The 19,373-nt window shown below is 40.5% G+C and overlaps 3 protein-coding genes and 1 non-coding gene across 5 annotated transcripts in view; 2 read left to right on the top strand and 2 right to left on the bottom strand.

Annotated features, from left to right (window-relative positions):
• The window catches only part of lpcat3 (lysophosphatidylcholine acyltransferase 3), a 29,606-nt gene extending 29,028 nt beyond the window's left edge, over positions 1 to 578 (bottom strand). For both annotated transcript variants that reach the window (XM_012870321.3, XM_021320372.2), the window contains exon 1: positions 170 to 578. In XM_012870321.3, the coding sequence (XP_012725775.2) occupies positions 170 to 254 (85 nt within the window). In that variant the 5' untranslated portion in view covers positions 255 to 578. The remainder of the gene's footprint in view (positions 1 to 169) is intronic.
• Positions 579 to 2,741: 2,163 nt separating this feature from the next.
• Positions 2,742 to 2,798, bottom strand: LOC118562784. Its single transcript, XR_004930799.1, has one exon. It is a non-coding gene; the product is annotated as a U7 small nuclear RNA (small nuclear RNA).
• Positions 2,799 to 4,733: 1,935 nt separating this feature from the next.
• tpi1b (triosephosphate isomerase 1b) lies at positions 4,734 to 8,806 on the top strand. Its single transcript, XM_012870360.3, has 7 exons — positions 4,734 to 4,945; positions 7,141 to 7,264; positions 7,354 to 7,438; positions 7,537 to 7,669; positions 7,779 to 7,864; positions 7,947 to 8,034; positions 8,121 to 8,806. The coding sequence occupies exons 1-7, from the start codon at positions 4,837 to 4,839 to the stop codon at positions 8,237 to 8,239; spliced, it is 744 nt and encodes a 247-aa protein (XP_012725814.1). The 5' UTR covers positions 4,734 to 4,836; the 3' UTR covers positions 8,240 to 8,806.
• A 3,412-nt stretch (positions 8,807 to 12,218) lies between these two features.
• On the top strand, positions 12,219 to 13,610 carry LOC105931607 (zinc finger and SCAN domain-containing protein 12). The gene is made up of 2 exons (XM_012870357.3): positions 12,219 to 12,510; positions 12,602 to 13,610. The coding sequence occupies exons 1-2, from the start codon at positions 12,348 to 12,350 to the stop codon at positions 13,315 to 13,317; spliced, it is 879 nt and encodes a 292-aa protein (XP_012725811.2). The 5' UTR covers positions 12,219 to 12,347; the 3' UTR covers positions 13,318 to 13,610.
• Positions 13,611 to 19,373: the final 5,763 nt, after the last annotated feature.

The following is a 19,373-nucleotide window of genomic DNA, read 5'->3' as shown; positions in this document are numbered from 1 at the left end:
ATTTTAAATGATTATTGCTGGTTTTTGGTCAGATACATAGGGGTCTGGAGCTGAGATAGTCCAGGCTGAGTTAGCTGCCACCAACAGTTAGGAGCTGCCGCCCGGACCGCCTGTCAGCTCGCCCCGGCTAAACACACACACACCGGCTGGGCCGTCGCGCCGAACTCACCGATTAAAACCGATAAAATGAGGCGAACCGCTGGCTCCGGCGAACCTAAAGAATCCGACAGTCTCTCCAGCAAGGGAGCCGCCATCTTTCTTGTGGGCGGAATCCTGTCTTCCGCGACGAGTCGGTGAACTTTGGAGGGGTAGCTACGCTTCTTTTTCTTTTTCTTTTTTTTAACGGCTCAACCCCATGCCGACGCTTTTAAAGGCTCGACCTCCTTTAACTGTCAGGCTTTCCCCTCCTACAAATCCACCTCTGATATCTTTATCGTTGTTAGTTCAGTCATTGTTATTGTTTTTTTTTTTTTTTTTACCCCTCCTCCGAATCCTATTAAAGTTCCTGTTACGAGTTATCCAAAGGTGAGCAGCAAGCGAGCCTGACGGTGAGGGAAGCGAAGAAGGAAAACTATGTTCATTGAAAACAGAGAAGAGGAAAATTGTCCCAAGTCTGCCCCCTTGTGGCCAGAGGAGGGAACGACAAAACGTCGACTCTCGATAACGTATTAGAAAAAAAACACAAAAAATAATAATTTAATTCCGATTATTTATAGGGTTTGTTGACCGATTTTATCATAGATGAAATAATCATATCCACACACAAAAAAATGAAAAATATGTTTTAAGTCGAAGGAGTCCGAACCACCCCAGCGTGGGACTATGACCGGCTGGATGGTGATTGGTCGCTGGGATAGCATGAGAAAGAGGAGGGACCTTTCCTCCATATTATCGGCAGAAAGTTACTCGAGTTCATATTTGTTTTGTAAGAGGTTGAAATGGATATCTGTCCGAAATGTGTTGTCACTTCCACATTAGCAATTAGAAGTAGGTTCAACATAGCAAACACAGTCGAAAAGCCAAATGTTTGCATACACTAATAAAAAGACATACTGATATTTAATCTTTTCTGTCTTAGGTCAGTTAACATTACCAAACGTTGTTCTATTTACTAAAAGGGCTATATGGGGGAAAAAAGTGTTATAGATGTTTGTTTCATAAATTTACATACATGTGTTTGATATTTGGCTGAATCACCTTATACTGCTTTACATGGACTACGTTTTTACAAGCTTCTCAAAACGATGAGCTGAAGTTTCGACACATACCTTCTGACAGGTCTGGTTAAACAGAGATCTTTGCTCTCACACCACTTTCTGGTTCTGCGTTTAATTATTTTTTTTGCTTTTTTGTTTTATATGATTGAGATCTGGGATGGTCACTCCCACACATTGACTCTCTTGCCCTTAACTTTGTAACTGACAGGCTGTTTCCTTGTACATTTGAAGGAGCTATTTGTGCCCAAACTGTGACTTCCTGAATGATGTCTTAGGATTTAGCCTCATTATTTCCACGTTATTTCCTTTCCACATAATGTTGTCTGTTTTGTAAAGTGCACAAACAAAACAAAACATCAACACATGATGCTGCCTCCATAAGTCATTGTTCTCAGAGAGCTTCATCTTTTCCTCCAAATCTAATGATCAATCATTATGTCAGCAGACCACAGAACATGACAAAAAACAAAAGAAAAAGAGGGTATTTCATAAGCGCATTCTCAAACCGATCAGGTTTTTCATGTTGCTCGTGGAGGTTTTGCTTCTTCTTCCCTGAGTGGCCTTTCAGCCCTTCTTAGTGTTTAACCTGTGGGTAATAACATTCTTACCAGCTACAGCCATCATATTCCCATGCTGTTTATTGTTTTTCTTTTTCCTAAATTGATGTACAAATCTTGCCCTACAACAGTTTAATCTTCCTTCGTGATGGCTGGGCATTCCTCTGGCATTCACATTTGCATGTAATCTTTTGATCAGCTGAATGAGACACCTTCAGACTTCTGAAAACAGTACCAGGAAAAGTTTATTTTGATTTAATCTCAGGCAGGGAAAAAAATAAAATAAAAAATTAAAACACATCTTTCTCTCTGTCCTGTGCTGTAATGCAGTATTTAATCACCCCTGCCACTTCCCTCTTGGCTCCTGCATATTAAACCAGGAGCCAAGTGTCTACTTTGCAGGTCAGGCCTTTCTTTCAGTTTAGAACCGATCCCTTGATAATGGGGTCAGAACCCTCATGTCCTTCAAATAATACAATTATTTCTTCTTGAAATAAATCAATTAAAGTACCATAGGAGCGGGAAAAAAAAAATACATTACGTTTTTTTAATCAAGATTGTTAAGAAATATATACACAATTGAAACACGGAGACAAAGGGCCAGCAACCAAAAGCAATTGTGTGCCTTGTTTCTATGTACGAAAATAGTTAAAAAGCCACAAATGTATTCATTTTAGGTTTTGGAACATTTTCAAACTTTTCAATCCTTTAACAAAGTGAGAATGACAAACATTTTCAGGAAGGGACCTTTCCTTGTTTGCTAAAAAAAAAAAAAAGTTGCGCAGCATGTTTCATGTTCTGGTGCAAGTAAAAATTGCAGAATATTAGTTCCTATACCGGATATCAGAAACTCTGCTGTAAGCGCATTAATACAGCTTTTTCCTACTGTATTAATATTAGGAAATAATTTCCTCTGCGTATTATCTGCATTTAGAAAATTAAGATTCGTTTTTCTTTAACACATTATGGGGGCTTCTCGTTATGAGAAACCTGCTAGACAAATAACTTAAGAGCAAAGATTCCTGACGTATGCGCCGGTCTGGAAAGTATTTATGAATAACACACACGTTGTTTGTAACGGTTTGGATTGTCACTCTTACCAGACTTAGCATAACACACTTTTTCTAAGATACGGTGCTCTTATATGATGTAATAAGATAAAATAAACCATATTTATGTACCCCGAGTTCAAATATAAGCGGTTTATATGCATCATAACAGGTATTTCTTTCAACGCAGTGCATTCTGGGTAGACAAAACCAAGCAAGCTGATCTACATATTGTCCAATCGGAACGTACAGGATTGTGGCAAAAGGGCGGGACTAGTTTACTCGCAGCAAATCAAATGGCGTATCACGTCTTTTGACGTTACTGGATGAATAAATAAATAAATCCTATTTGGCAATGTTTATCACACTGACTCACAGCTCATTCGCTATAGGACTTTATTTATTTATTTATTAAAATTTGTAAATGGAGACCCTTGTACAAATATTTGCCATTTCGTATCTGTTTACCAGTAAGTTCTGAAAACGATTCACAAAATCGACCTTTTATTTAAGTTTCTACTTATACATTTGAAGAGCTGCACGCATAACTGTATAACTATATAATTCCTTTGTAATTGTGTATTTTTTATTACTCAATCGAGTAGGTTTTAAATAAATGAAAATACCAGGATATAGGCTTGTAGGGTATATATACAGAATATTACTAATAGAACTCCTAGAAACATTAGTAGACTGAATGATGTATTTTTTTCTTTTTAAAATCTTCTTTTTTCAACCAGCATAGTGCAACTAATCTCATGAAAAATTACACATTTATACAAAAACTGATTATGTGCAGCAATTTAACTCATTTTATTTTGTGTCTCCTGCTCCTATTCTTATTTGTAAATGCATTTTATATCTGCTTACGATCCAGCTGTGCGCAATGCATAAAACATTTTATCTTTTCCGCTTTCACAATGTAACAATCTATATTTAAGGCATACTTTTTATGTCAGTGGTGCAAGGGGAAAAGAAGAATAGCGCCCTCTGGAATCAGAATGTTGGATGTGCGTCTGATATACAACCGTGAATTTATGCTGGTTGGCCTGTACATTTACTTATTGGCCAGTAGATGGCAGCGTATGGAGTGATACATTGGAGTTCACTAACGTTTTATTTGACTGTTTTTTTTAAATATGAATGTAAAATAAAAGCACGTCACTTTTTTCTTAGTAGCAGTTAATTCAAAACAAAAACGAACACAATAGATAAAATACAAAAAATATTAATATTAATAAATATTAATATTTACTAATATTGCTCAGCTTCTATTTACTCCTCTGAAACTCTGAAAGCTTTAAGACACTTATTTTTCCCAGTTTTGTAATCGATTAAATACAAATTGTACATATATTTGAACACTGCAAGCACTGGAGCCAATCTGAGAAAAACATAATAATAATAATAATAATAATAATAATAATAATAATAATAATAATAATAATAATAATAATAATAATAATATGCATGATATTTGGTGAAAATCCGAACGAATATTTCACAAAACTAACATCCCACGGATAGCACTTAGAAGCATCACCAACACCTATACTCATTCAAGAAAAACAGCTTCCGATCAGCTGTGCCGCTGTGGCCACCAGTTACATTTAATGTGGTAAAATAATTGATTAGCTACAAACCAGTGGTTGTTTTGGCTCCCTTTTATTTATTCACCTCTCTCGGAGGTTTAATGGAGCTCGAATATGCGTTTGTTGTTAGCGTTTTGCAAGAGATTTATGAGACTATGTTTTCCCACAATCCCTGAACACACCATGACTTTTCGCTCTCCCCCTTTCGTCGTCTCTGATCTATGGAGATGCGTTCACGGGCGTCCCGCTTCACGGACCAATCCACTGAAGGAGAGGAGGAGTCAGGGTTTCCGTCTTGATAAATACCCTCAGCTGCCCTCTGCCGTTCGCTCTTTCGCCCCAGACTGCAAGCACCCTGGCTTTTTAGTCGTTTTCTATTTTTCATTGAAGGCCCGTTAAAAAAAAAAAAAAACCCGCAAACATGAGCAGAAAATTCTTCGTCGGTGGCAACTGGAAAATGAACGGCGACAAGAAAAGCCTTGGGGAGCTCATCCAGACCCTGAATGCGGGCAAGGTGGACCCCAATGTCGGTACGTAGGGATTTCTGACAGCAGTTACACAATTTCCTCTTTAAACTTTGACGTATTTTGCTTATTTCAAACAAACCCGAACGTTTGAATTGACGCACTTGACCCGTTTTACGTCGGAAACGGCTCGGCCATTCAATGCATCTGTGAGACGATTTAGCATCACAAATCGCCTCCTCCGGCTTTACTCTTAAACGCTTAATAAAAGTTAAACTCTGTATTTTAACTCCGAACCCGGCTGACTTCAGCTCGGAGGCTGGGAGTTGTGAGGGGACACGGATGAAGGACACAGAGGGCTCCCTCCGTCATGTCGGTGGTGGGTGTGCGCTTCCAGCAGCACGTAGTCCCGCTGACTGCCGGGGTGCGTTCAAGTTCAAGCGGTGCCTAACGCCATTTTACACAGTTCTTAGCTCTTTTAGTGCTAATACGAGCAACGCCGAGACAACAAACCACAGTCACGCGTGTTTTGACTGGCATAAGCGCTCACATCATGCATTTATAGTGTCTACTTTGTAAAGTTGTGGCCTCAGGATTTTTTTTCCCTAACGTGACCTGAATGCACCGCCTGCGCTGTTGCAGCCTGTCTGAATACAGCGCATGCGCTGTTGCTGCTTGTCTGAACGCGGCGCCTGCGCGGTTGCTGCCCGTCTCTGCAGCCTGGAGTCTAACCAGACAGAGGAAGGAGCTGCTGGCAGAAACTAAATGTCGATCCCTCTTGCAGCTCTGCGTTATGCAACTCCATTATTGAGTTCAGCAAAGCCTGACCTATTCAGGAGCAAATACTTGGACCTTGTTCCCCTAAATGAATCCACCCCTTTACAGTGCTAAACTTAATCCTTAGTGTGCTCTTCTCACCTGTCAAATTTAAACAGTTTCCTCCCCAAACTGTTCTCTTCGCTTTGATTATTTTTGCTCCTTTGACTTTTAAACTCTGGGCTCGTGACAGGTCTCTGATCTCTGCAGAATGTGGCCCCCTCGTTGACCTTTTTGAAGCTGAACTCAGACCTTTTAATGCAGATGACTCCAGCCCAGGACAAATGACCTTTTCCCAAACCAGTAATGCCATGCGGCGTCTAATATAGAACCCCCATAACCCCAGAGATACAGTTACATTGCGAATGTCAGTGTCTTGACTTCACTGTACTCTGATCGTCACAGTCTGCTGCAGTTCACAGCAAGGAAAGTGCTGCAGACCATCAACTTAGCAATGTTTGTAAAGCTCTGATGGCCTTTATTGCTTTTTTATTATTATTTTGAATAGTGAAGTACCTGGTAAGCTTAAAAAATAAAAAAAACAAGGCCAGGGGTTTTCAACCTGTGGCTCTTTAGGCCACCCATTATGGCACCTAATATTTTATTTTAGCCAATAATGCTATAAAACTGAGCCGTCTTCTGAGTCATTGAAGACTTTATCTAAGTTGAAAAAATGTTTTTGTTGCTTAGCTTTTTTTTTTTTTTTTTTTGCTGCTGCAAAGAATTATTTATTTTAAAGAACATATTTTTAATTGTACAAACTAGGTATCCATTTTATTGATCTATTTATTTAACGACTGTTAATTGTAGGGTGTAATGAAACTAATGCATCGACTGGTCAAATATAGTAAATTTGAGGGTAGAATCTCAGTTTTTGGTCAGTAAATGCATCATACTTGTACATTGATGCACGTTTTAGTTGATAGAAAAAGGAGGGCCATACTTTGATTGATATATATGGTGATACTGGTTTTGACCTAATTTTCGGTTGCTTTCATAGCTGCTCTCTCTATAATTTTTTTTTTATCAGTTTGTCACATTCAACACTAAAAGAAGGAATCACAAAATTATCCCCAGTCATGCTTCAAAGCATATGCCCCCAATCTTTTCTTTTTCACTAAATATTAAAGGTATGCATCACACTGTAATGAGTTTTGGAAATTTAAATTGTTACAGGAGGTTCTAATTTTTGATGCCTTTTAATGGACATAGATTATAAATGTGCCTTTCTTGTAAGCAAGGAAAATGTGCAGGAGCCCCTTCATTTTTAACCGGTGTGGAAGGGGAAACGGTGCTACGCTGTTCCACACAGCTGAAAATCAACGTCGTGACACCCAGTAGCCCGTGCCTCGTTAAGACGTTGCAAATGGATGCATTCTGCAACATGTAGTTAAAAAAAAAAAAAACTGATTATAAAACGTCAGTGTTTTCTGTTTTTTGTTCAGAGGTGGTGTGCGGCGCTCCGTCCATCTACCTGGACTTCGCCAGGTCTAAACTGGACGGCAAGTTCGGCGTGGCGGCTCAGAACTGCTACAAGGTCGCCAAGGGTGCCTTCACTGGGGAGATCAGGTGACGAGAGGAAGACCGGTCCGGTGGATTTTCTGTAACAGAACTTTAATGTGGTTTTGGTTTCATCCTGACCGTTTCCCTGCCTGCAGCCCTGCGATGATCAAGGACTGCGGCGTGAACTGGGTCATCCTGGGACACTCCGAGAGGCGCCACGTCTTCGGCGAGAGCGACGAGGTAATTCAAGATGATCCGATCAGTTTAGACTTCTAACAGATGAATTGAATTTCCAGAATTTTATTTATTTTTCTTTTTTTTAAATCCTGGGTTATTAGCTAATCGGCCAGAAGACCGCTCATGCTCTGGAGAACGGTCTCGGCGTGATCGCCTGCATCGGCGAGAAGCTGGACGAGAGGGAGGGAGGCATCACGGAGAAGGTGGTGTTTGCCCAGACCAAAGTCATCGCAGGTAAGCCGCTTTCAGGACGGAGCCAGAGTGACGCAACTCCCTTTCAGAGAGAGAGAGGGGGATTGGAAATATGACCGCTTGCACAATAACCAAGTCTTATCTCTGACAGACAATGTAAAGGACTGGAGCAAGGTCGTGCTTGCCTATGAGCCCGTGTGGGCCATTGGCACCGGCAAGACTGCGTCTCCGCAGCAGGTAAATATTTGAATATTTAACTGTTTCTGCTCAAGGGGTCTTGCCCCGTGGTTTCAAACACGCTTTCTGTGTGATATATCAGGCTCAGGAAGTCCACGAGAAACTGAGAGCGTGGCTGAAGACCAACGTGTCCGAGGCCGTGGCCAACTCTGTGAGAATCATCTATGGCGGTGAGCTATTTGAATAAAATGAAACACAATTATGGGATAATTGCTGCACGTTATTTTCCCTCTCATACGTCAATGCCGCTTCACAGGTTCAGTAACCGGGGGTACCTGCAAAGAACTGGCCTCCCAGAAGGACGTCGACGGTTTCCTGGTGGGCGGAGCTTCTCTCAAACCAGAGTTCATTGACATCATCAACGCCAAGGCATAAAGACCCAAACCAGACCAGGTCCCTCAACTCGCAGTACTTATTTGAACCATTTGTGTAATGTTGTCATTCCCTTGCATTTTTTTTCCTTTCCTTTTTATCTTTTTTGGTATATTTTTCCCTATAAAGAAAAAAAAGGGACAGGCTGACACATGCACTGGTGCTGCACTGATGAGTCTACTGAGAACGACCCGCGTGCAAAACTAACTTCCACACAAAGTGCTCAAGCTGTAAAGGCTGACTACCTGATGTGGACGCGCTAGTCCTCTGCCTTTACTTGAAAGGTTTACGAACTTCTTTAAAAACAATTTTTTTTTTTTTATGTAAACTGTGTCACAGCTCTTGTCGGTCGCATATTGTTGTCTTTATTCTGGTGTCTCTTCGTGTGTGATTGTGAAGATCTGTGGCTTTTCCCTCACTGTAGACGTGCATGATCCAACTTCTTCTTTTTATTTTCACTCGTTTTGCCGAGAGAAAAGTGTCCATTACACGATGGTTGTATTGTGTCGTGATCCACGGGTAGGAGGGGAAAATTATAAGGAAATATTCTAATAAACGGTTTAGACGATGCATCTGTGTCTTTGTTGTCTCTGTGACTCCTATCTTGATTTTAAAGTGAAATCTTTAGGTATGATAACGGCTTATTTAAAAGAACGCCCTGTTGTCCATGGGCTGAGCGACTTCACCAGGCCGCTAAGTGTTCCTCTGATGGCTGTGGGCTTGGTATTCCCGACATGTTGAGCAGAGGGTGTCTTATTACAGCACTGACAATACCCTGAGGGACTTCATTGCTATTTTTATCCTAAGGTTGAAGTAAGACTCAACTAGGGATGAACATGAACTATATAGCATTGTCAACTGGATTAATGTATAGAAACCGCTTATTTGAACCCTGAAACATTAAAATTAGCTGTGGTAAAGATAATTTGATGGGATAAATTAAAAATGCAAACTAAAAGTCTTGACCATGTGGAGGGAGTATATAAATTGGCTTTCTTTTTTCTTTTAAGCTGAGTCTTATTTTTTTTCTGAGCTTGATTGCAAAATTTTCCAGGATTCTTTGCAATCTGCAGTTACTAAAAGGTGCCAAATGTTTGCTTTCCTCTTATCTTATGTCTAGTTTACTTTCACATGGAGCTGAAACTGTGCAGGACTGAATAGTGCCACTATGGTAGAAGCACGAACATTAACGCTTTAAGAAATTAGTTGCATGCAACCACTTGCAGTGCTTAGTTTGGAGAGGGGGAAAAAAAATACTTGTGCCCATTGAACTTTCGTCTCTCAATTAGGTGTCAGTATTGGGATCTTGCATGATGAACCGGTGACAGGATTCAACATACAAATCTGAAGCATTGTGAGCATCTGTACCGAGACCCCCTTAATGAAATCCAGGGTGACGTTGCCTTCAGAGGTCTTCTAATTAATAGCCCGGCTCTGTGGAAGTCAGTGTAAATTCAGCTCTTCTGTGAAGGCCCCACAGATTTCTCAGAGATAATTGGTGAATGAATGGATCCAAGAAGACCAATGAACACAGGTGATGCTGGGTGGAGGTGCTGGAGGAGCAGCAGAGATTCAGAGCTCAGGTGGAGGAAGCTGGACAACTATTAGATGTGCAGGTGTTTGACAGAAGCATGGCAAGAAGAAAGCCATAAATGTAGGAAAGCGACAGGAAATTTAACAAAAGGTTTGGCACAAGAATGCTGCACACGTGTGGAAGAAAGTGATCTTTTCAGATGAAACCAAACATGAACATTTTGGTCAACTTGCAAAACACCAAAGTTTGGCTGAAAACTAACACAGCAGGTGAACCTGAACACACCATCCTGCTAGAACAGCCCAGTCAAAGTCCAGACAGACCTAAATCCAATGAAGAATATGTGGCAAGTCTTATAAATCGATGTCACAGATGCTCTTCATCTGGTCTGACTGAGCTTGAATTACTTTGACAAGAAGACTTGGTAGAGCTTGTACAGACTAGTTCACATAAAAGCAATTCCATGTGGTAGAAATGCCTAGAGCTAAATCTAGTCAAGAATGGGTTACGAAATTTAGTTTTTTTTGCAATCGCTTTCTTTCAAGACAATTTGTAAGACAATAATCTAGAAAACTAGGAAAAATCTCTAGATTCAGAAAGCTGCAATAGAAATACAGCGTTCAGCTCTGCCCACACATTTCCTGTGATGCTGAGATTAGAGTTTTGTGGTGACCACTCCAAGAACATAAAACATAAATTATTAGGCTGTATGTTTTTAGTCGTTGACCATTTTCATTTTTCAAGACCCATTTGTGCTCCATCTTTAACTTCCTGACTGATATCTTGAGGTGTTCCTTCAGCATTTTAACACATCATGGCCAAACACTGTCTGGCAAATTGTACTCAAGAATGAGCCATCCATCCATCCATCCATCCATTTTCTTACTCGCAGGTACGGCGGCAGTAACATGATCTGATAACTGTAAGCTTTATGGTACACTATATTGCCAAAAGTGTTCATTCACCCATCAGATGTTTAATAAATAAAATCAAGCTTCCAGGCATGCAGACTTGTTTCTACAAGCAGTTCCGAGCTCATTGAACTTCTGGTGTGTGGTTGTTTTTCCAGAAGCTTGGCCCCTTAGGTCCAGGGAAAGGAACTTTGAATGCTTCAGCTGAAAGAGATTTTAGACAATTCAATGCTCTAAACATTGTGGTAACAGTCTGAAGATGACCCCTTCCTCCTCCAACGTGACTGCATCAGAGAACAAAGCAAGGTCCAAAAAGACTTGGGTGAGAGAGTTTGGTGAGGATGACCGTGACTGGCCTACACAGAGTCCTACTATCAACCTGGCAGGACACCTTTTGGATGAATTAGAGCGTAGACTGAGGGCCAAGCTTTCTCGTCCAACATCAGCGTATGACCTCACAAATGCGCTTTTGGAAGAATGGCCAAAAACGTCTGTAAACACACCAGAACCTTATGGACAGCCTTTCCAGAAGAGTTGAAGCTGTTATAGCTGGAACGGGTGGACAAACGAAATATTGAACCCGATGGATTAAAGGAGCTAGAAGAAAGATATTTAGTGTAAAACCAACCTAAATAATTCTCACGTCTCACCTGGGACGGAAGTAACATTCCCTATAAACAATCCGTCCTTTCCATCAACAATGTCTCAGTTCTGTTTTTCTCCTTTCAAACCGAGAGGTACGATGGGGAACAACTTAAATTGAGTGTAGCTAGTCTTTACTTCCTGGTTCCTGAGCCAATCATATGAGAGTTACCAGGGTTCCCAAAACAGAGCGCATCATTTGGTATTTTATTTTGGCAAAAGAGCAGCAGCCTGCAAACGTGGAAGTCAATAAGAGAAGCAGACCATAAATAGAACAAAATACAACATCATGTACCTATCCTGTGTAAGTAAAAATCCAGTTCATCTACTATTAAATGGCGGACTGTGTATGTGTTGTTCCGATGTTAACCACTAGGTGTCATTATTACTTATTTTTCCTTTAAGTCCATATGTGAGTCAAGGGAAAGGAGAGAATACTTTTGGCCATGTAGTATATGTTTATATAATTTTTTCAACATTTAATTGAAAATAGATGCAAGTCAGACAGTGAGAAGAAAAGCTATATACAACGGATGCAAATACATTGTTTCAACTATTGCTATAAAATTACCAGTCAATTTATTCCAGTCAAGACAAAAATTGTTTTTCACAACATTTTATTTCTATTTTTTATTTGCCCAGAAATTTGGATTATTTCATTATAAAACCTGAAATAATAATAATATTATAATAAAATATATTATTATTACTATTATTTCTAACTATTTTTATTATTATTTTATAATTGTTACTATACTAATCATTTAATTGTTATTATAATATAAGAATAACATATATTAATATTATTAATAGATTTTTTTGTAGTAGTTTTTTTACTTCACCCTCCAAACCACAAGGGGGCGACTCTGTTTTTACGTCGCACGTAATCTGACGTGACTCTCGGTTTCACGTCCGTGTTTACAAGCGAAGCGTGACGTTCAGGGACCCGGAGAAATCCGTCTTCATTCGCTGCTGAGATCGTGCAGGTTTTCAGGTTGACCACCATCTAAAAAAATAAAATAATATGCTGCCCCTGAGAGTTTTCCTCAACGAGAGGCTGTCCTCGGTGGCGGAGGAGATTTTAGGCGCGGTGGAGAAGACAATAGCGGTGTACCAGGAGGAGATTTTACGCTCCAAAGACCTGGAAATCAGGCAGCTCAGGATGCAGCTGAAGCTCCGCAAGTCAGGTAGGTCCTGTCGTGGGTCTCTTGGACGACATAGTGTTAGATTTTATATTACAAATAAACTGTTGCGGTCTATTTTTTTTCCTTTTTCTAGAGCCCGAACCGGACAATTACCTCGAAACCGAGCGGCTGCCCTCTCCTCCCCCTCCTCCTGCGTCTCCTTCCGTCCAGCCCCATCAGTCACCCCCTGCAGTGGCTGCTCCCTGCGAGGAGGAGCGTCAGCAGGGGGAGGAGGAAGAGGACGAGGTGTGCTGCGTGGACCAGGAGCAGCCGGAGACCTCGCGGGTGAAAGGGGACCCGGACCCGCCGCAGGCAGAGGCCACCAAGCGGCACTTCTGGATGGTCCACGACCCCGCGGAGAACCAGGAGGACCTGGAGCCCGAGGCGCAGGAGTTCATCTCGCCCCACACGGGCCTGGCGACCAGCCTGCACGACCAGGCGCTGTATTTCCAGCAGTTCCTCAGCAACAACAACAACAACAGCAGCAGCAACAACGGCGGCAGCAGCAGCGGCGAGGAGAGCAGAGACAGGCCCTACATCTGCTCCGTGTGCGAGAAGCGCTTCACCAACTGCTCCCACCTGGCCGCCCACATCAGGACGCACACGGGCGAGAGGCCCTACATGTGCGACATCTGCAGGAAGACGTTCATCACCACCAGCGCCCTGAACAGACACCAGACCATCCACACCGAGGGGAAGCGCTATATATGCGCCTACTGCGGCAAGTCCTTCAAATGGATGGAGTCCCTGGGCAGACACGTGAGGAGCGTGCACAAGAGTGACGGCGTGCAGGGAGCAGGTCCACATTAATGCCCCGGCCCGCTTAGTTGTACTGTAATTACCTGTTTTGTCTGTGTTAATTATAAACTAAACCTTTTCCGGTTGCCTCCGATTTGACCCCGGAAACAGAGACAGGCACAAACAGCAAGTGTTAGGAATGCTAGTAAAGTGTGATTTATTGTAAGTAGTACTTGGATCCCGTTAAGCCTTGTGTACATTAATTATGAGTAGCGAAATTATTATTGTGTAAAATGGCCCTTTTTACCTTCATGTACGGTCCATGTATCATTTCAGAATAAAATTTAAACCGTCTTGACTGAAAAGTCATGCTTCAGCTTTCTTTTTTGTGCTGCAGAGTAGTACCGCGGTGCTCCGGTAGGGGGCGGTGGCGACTCCTCGTTCATATTATCCTATAAGCGTTTGGCAGCGTCAAAATAATCTCTGTCCTCTGAGCTATATTATACACTGGAGTGATAATCGCCTGCTGTTAGAACGAGTCGCTTTGAAGTAAAAAAAAAAAAAAAAAAAAAAAAAGAGTCGCTTTGAAGCCACCAGCCGCCATATTGGTACTCCCTATTTTCCTTCAGTAACTAGGGAATATGTGCGCTACAGCATCGAATAACGAGGATTTTCTCATGTTCAGGAGGGGCTTAAAACTTTTAAATGTCAAATGCTATATACTTTTATGTTATGTTCTAAAACTATCAAGTAATGAGAAAGTCATGTGCTGAAATATTTTGCATTTTATTCATTTAAATATATATATATATATATAACATTTATAAATATATAAATAACAATATACAAAAACATATTTACATATATGTATACATGTATATACATATATACGTATAGGCCTACACATACTTATATATACATATATATATTTAATATGAATAACATGTAAAATATTTCAGCACCTAATTTCCTAGTAGTTGATACTGTTAGTACATCCACTGACTGTTTAATTACCTGTGAAACGTTTTCACACAGCCAGAAAACTGCTTGTTGTTGCAACCAAATCCTATGGGATTCTGTGAGAGTGGGGAGTAGCAAGATGGCGGCCAGTGACTTCAGTTTTTCGGCAAAATCAGCACTGCAGTGTATTATATAGCTCAGTGTCTCTGTCCAGGAGTGTGGATGTATTTTCTCAGCGGAGATGTGCAATGTCGTTTTTAAAGTGGGATCCGTTCAGCTGCAGCGCGGTGCTGTGAAAACCTCTGCGCTCCCTTACAGATGCCTGCTGTTTCTGTCACGTTTAAGCGTTTTCTCATCAAACAAATGTCAATATGGAAGATGACCCGCATAAACAGTTAATGCAGTTTTCAAAGTATGGTTTTATTTAATAGTTAAAAATACATATCTGAGCCGACCCGGCTCCATGTGAAAATGTAATTTCCCCCAAAGTCAAATGACCGGTTTCCATCAAATGCCATCAAGCGTTTGTGTTTTGCATTCATGAGGAGGAATTTAGGCCCACTCTTCTTTGCAGAATTCAATACAGCCACAATGGAAGGTTTTGAAGCATGAATGAAGTTTAAGTCCAGATTTTTTTCAAGCCCACCTCAAAGCCTGAATGTGTTTTTGTTTAAATTTCAGTCCTTGAAGAGTGGACCTGCTGGCGTGTCTCCAATGTTTGTCCTGCTGTGTGATCCAAGTGTGCTTCAGAGAGGCTGAACCTAATGGCCAAGACCAAAGTAGACACCTATTGCCCTAAAAAATCTCCAATCTCTAAAACATCAAAGCAGTTTAAGGTATTTTATAGTTGATGAAACTGTCCTGTCGTTTGCATTGGACACAGGACATTTCCACCAATTGTGTTCCTACCTGAAACGTAGCAGGAAGGGAATATGTGAAGCATTTTGATGACAGAGTAACTGATGTGAAAATAAAGCAACATAATGAAACTACTGTAGCAGTTTCAGTGAACACTATTTTTAACATTGCTTTTAATTCTTTGTTAGGAAGTTGCTTAAAGCGTTTGTGTCAGCTTCACTGAGCTTCAAAATCTTGTATCATCTATTGCAAAAAGAACACGAAATAAATAAATGACTGCATCTTTGTTTTTGGTTAATACAATACCATGTGAAAATGTTCAAACGGTCTGACCCAAAAGCTATAAAGCCATAAATTCAAAGGAGTGAAGGATGTTTGAGAGTGTTGTTTATAGATATCTGTTGTAATTTAAGACACGCCTCTGTCTAAAAACTCAAAGTTCATCTAAAAACAAGGCAGCTTTCTTTTTGTCTCTGGAGAGGTTTCCATTAAGTTCTTTTGGCTTCTGCGTTAACAAACGCCAACTTCGCTCACTGTGCCAGAGTGACATATCAGAACTGATCGGATAAGTCTGCATGGTGAAATCTCCAGATTTAAGACAATCCTTGGCAATGATCTGTTATCTGTGCCCCGCTTATCCATGCAGGGTGACTGTCTCCACCACAGGGCAACACAGAAACATGCAACCATGCGCTCACACCTAATGTTATTGGACTGAGGGAGGAAGCCCGAGTTCCTAGAGAGAACCCATGCATGCTCAGGGAAAACATGCAAACTACATGTCAAAAAACGGGCTTTGAACCCAGCACCTTCTTGGTGCAAGGCAACAGCGCTACCTACTGCAAATAAAGAACGCTACAAAAAGATTTTCTTGCAGGAAAATGTCTATTTTGCAAAAAACCTGGCAAAAAATCACAGTCACATATAAGTTAATAGAACATTTCTAAGCCTCTGCTTGGTGGACATAAGTGAAGGTGGGTCTGTTTGGTTGCAGCAGCATGGAGAGATAACAGGACCAGACCATGAAGAGATTTAGAAGCAAATAAAATATTGAGCTCCTGACCTGTCCAGGGTGTACCCCGCCTCTCGCCCATTGACAGCTGGAGATAGACACCAGCACCCCACAAGGGATGGATGGATGGAAGTTGTGCTCCTCAGATGCTCTCCAGCCAATCTGGCTAATCTTAAAGTATGTAGCAAAGAGGAACGATAAAAAATATCCGTCTCTGGACGTGCAAAGGTTGTAGAGACAAATCCAAAGTACTTATTATATTGACTGAAGTGGTAAATACAAATTCAGGCCAAGCCTTTTCAGATTGTGTTCCATAGTTAGCGCTAGCCCCTTGCAGCAGGAAGTTCAAGGGTTAGAATCCTGCAAACCTACCCTTTCTGCATGAAGTTTGCATGTTCTTTAATGCATGTGTGGGCTCACTGGAGTTAACGTGAAACAGACACATTTTGTTCATTTATTCTCTCCTCTGATGACCTGATAACCTAAAGCTGATCAGCTTGGATCCAGCTACCGTGACCTTACCTTGTTTGCAGCTGTTGCAGGGTGGGGCTTCTCACCTGTAGATCAACGAGATGATGGAAAGTTTGCTCAAGCAGATCTTTTTGCTGCCCAGGATTGAAATCATCCCCAAACTCAGGCTCAACTACAGTATTCGACTTTAGAGCGCAGGTGAAGGTAAAGTTAGGTCCAAAATGGTCAAAGGCAGCTGCAAAGTGTGCTGAAAGTCTCTCAAGAAAAGCTGTTTAGCAAAACGCAGAAAGACAGGCTGTGATTCAGTGAGCTGTGGCACAAAAGCAAAAACCACATTATCCAGTATGCATTGAAAAAAAAAAAAACATCTTGAATAAGTCTGGATCATTTGAACGTCAGTGTTTTTGTCATTTTGACCATCTTTAAATGTGCGGGTCTCAAACAATGGCACAGAATAAGGAGGATGGGGTTACAGGATGTTTTCTCTCAACCCCCTCAGAATCTTTCGAGAATTTTAAAATCGCCATCACAGATTTATGCACAGATTTGGATTTGATCAGCTGATAAACATACTGTTTGAATTTTAATATAGTTTTGAATAATATGCTTCCTCTATTTATTTGAAGCTCTGCTTAAAAAATCCACTTGCAGGAAACACAAATACTTCCAATTTCTTCCCCCATTCTTGAAATTCGGATCAGGACTATTTCATTTTCTGGGAACTACAATGAAAGAAAACATTTTAACAGGAGTGTCATGTTAACAAGACTGGCCATGGAAGCTGCTATAGTGAGACTTTAATCATCATATAATAAAAGACAGATCCTGATGGCTGGACTTGTTTAGTTTGCTCAAACGAATGTCACATGTTAGGACCAGATGGGCAGACGAAACGATTTTAGTGCTGTATTCTCAATCCGATGGTGTTTTCTCTGTTGGGTTAAATCACTACCTGGTAAATATTGTGCATTGAGCAATAAAAATCATTTACAAAAACACGTATGTGTAACATTTATACTATAAGAAAGGTGAAACCCTGAGGCAAATGATTGGAACTTTCTATTTTAAAAACTGAAATGCACTCAGGACGGCAAAATGACACCACGACATTAGAAAAATCATTAAACGTTGAATATTGCAATGGCGATATCAGCTGCACTGTTTCCTCGGGCCTTTCTCTCTCTCCCCCCTGTGCTTCCAGCTCTCTAATCTGTGTCAGGTGTGGACATCTACTGCAGACAGACTCCTTGAAGCAGGGTGGATTTTACACCAGCGTCTTGAAATTGTGCCACTTGCAGTAGAATAGTGAACAGTTATTGCATTGTAAAGAGACATTTTTGCAAACACACATTCCAGAAATGTATTGCAATGACGATAATCTGTGATGCACTGGGTAGCTCTGTCACGAACCACTGAACACCAACAGCAGCAAACGATTCATGGACTAAATCTGTTACTGCAGTGCTGTTGTGCTACTTTAAGGTTGTCGTATTGCAACCTCAAGCTTCGTTGTATTTTATTACACATTAATCCTGAACCTTGAAGTAGGAGACAAAGGATAGGCTGCATAAAATCTGATTAGTGTGTGTTGCTTTTTTTTTAGTCAGCTCTTCTGAGTTAATACTTTGCATGAGGTTCCAACATATTTTCCACCCCAAAATTTCAGATTTAATTTCATATTCCCAAGGTTTTATTGTTATTATGTACGTTGTAATTTAAAACATTTACCTAGATGGGTTTTTACTTGTTTTTTCACAATTTGCTGTGCATATTTAACCGTTTCTTGACATTTTGACAAACTCAAATCAATTAAAATGTATAATACATATAATTTGGCACTGGATTATTCGAGATTAAAAGCTAATTCTCTTTATAATAGTTTGATTTATGATACTTTCATTTCACAAAATTCCAAAAAACAGGATTGTATTCTTTGGCATCTAAACTGACCCCCGGTTCAAGGTACCTAGACCCTGGGTCCGGTTTAAAATGATCCAAAGGCCAATAAAGCAACTCCCAACCCCACAATGAGGACTATGTGCTTAACTGCTTGTTACACAAAAATCAAAAAGATCAATTAGCTAGAAAATAATGCCAATAGCCCTTTATGTTCAGAAAATCTCAGATAATCAAATACAAAATAAAGTCTGGAAACCCAAACTTTTAGTTTAACTTAATTTACTTGGAAAATGTTAAGATAAACACCTGCACTGTTCCAGACTTCAACACTCCTTCATAGATGCAACTTTCACCATTATCACAGTTGTACGCCTTTCAGACTACATCTACAAACTGGATTTAAAACAAAAAACAAAAAAAACATTCCTCTTTAGAAAACACCTCAAGTTCAGTCGGATCAGAGGGAGAGGAATATGTGTGATCAGGAATTTTCAAGTATTACCACAGATTATTAATTAGACTTAAGATTGCTCTTTGACTCGGCCATTTAAGACATGGAGGTGTTTTGAGCTCATTCTACTGTAGTTGTGGTCGTACGTTTAGCTTTGCTCTCCTACTGGAACGAGGACGTCTGCCCCAGTATCAAGTCTTTCCAGACTCTAACAGGTGGTCTTCCAGTATTTAGCTCCATACATCTTCCCATCAAATCTGACCCGCTGCTTGTTCCTGCTAAAAATACCAAAAAAAAAAAAAAAAAAATACATCACTTCAGCAGGATGTTGCCACCACCAAGTTAGTATGGGGACATTTTCATGGTAACGTGACACTCTATCCTTCTGCTGCATTTATATATATATATATATATATATATATATATATATATATATATATATATATATATATATATATAGAAGCAGAAGAAGAGAGT

This window comes from Fundulus heteroclitus, chromosome 3 (genome assembly GCF_011125445.2).
Source record: "Fundulus heteroclitus isolate FHET01 chromosome 3, MU-UCD_Fhet_4.1, whole genome shotgun sequence".
Taxonomy (NCBI): domain Eukaryota; kingdom Metazoa; phylum Chordata; class Actinopteri; order Cyprinodontiformes; family Fundulidae; genus Fundulus; species Fundulus heteroclitus.
Note: the sequence above shows the minus strand (reverse complement) of the source record. Positions and strands in the feature narration are given on the sequence as shown.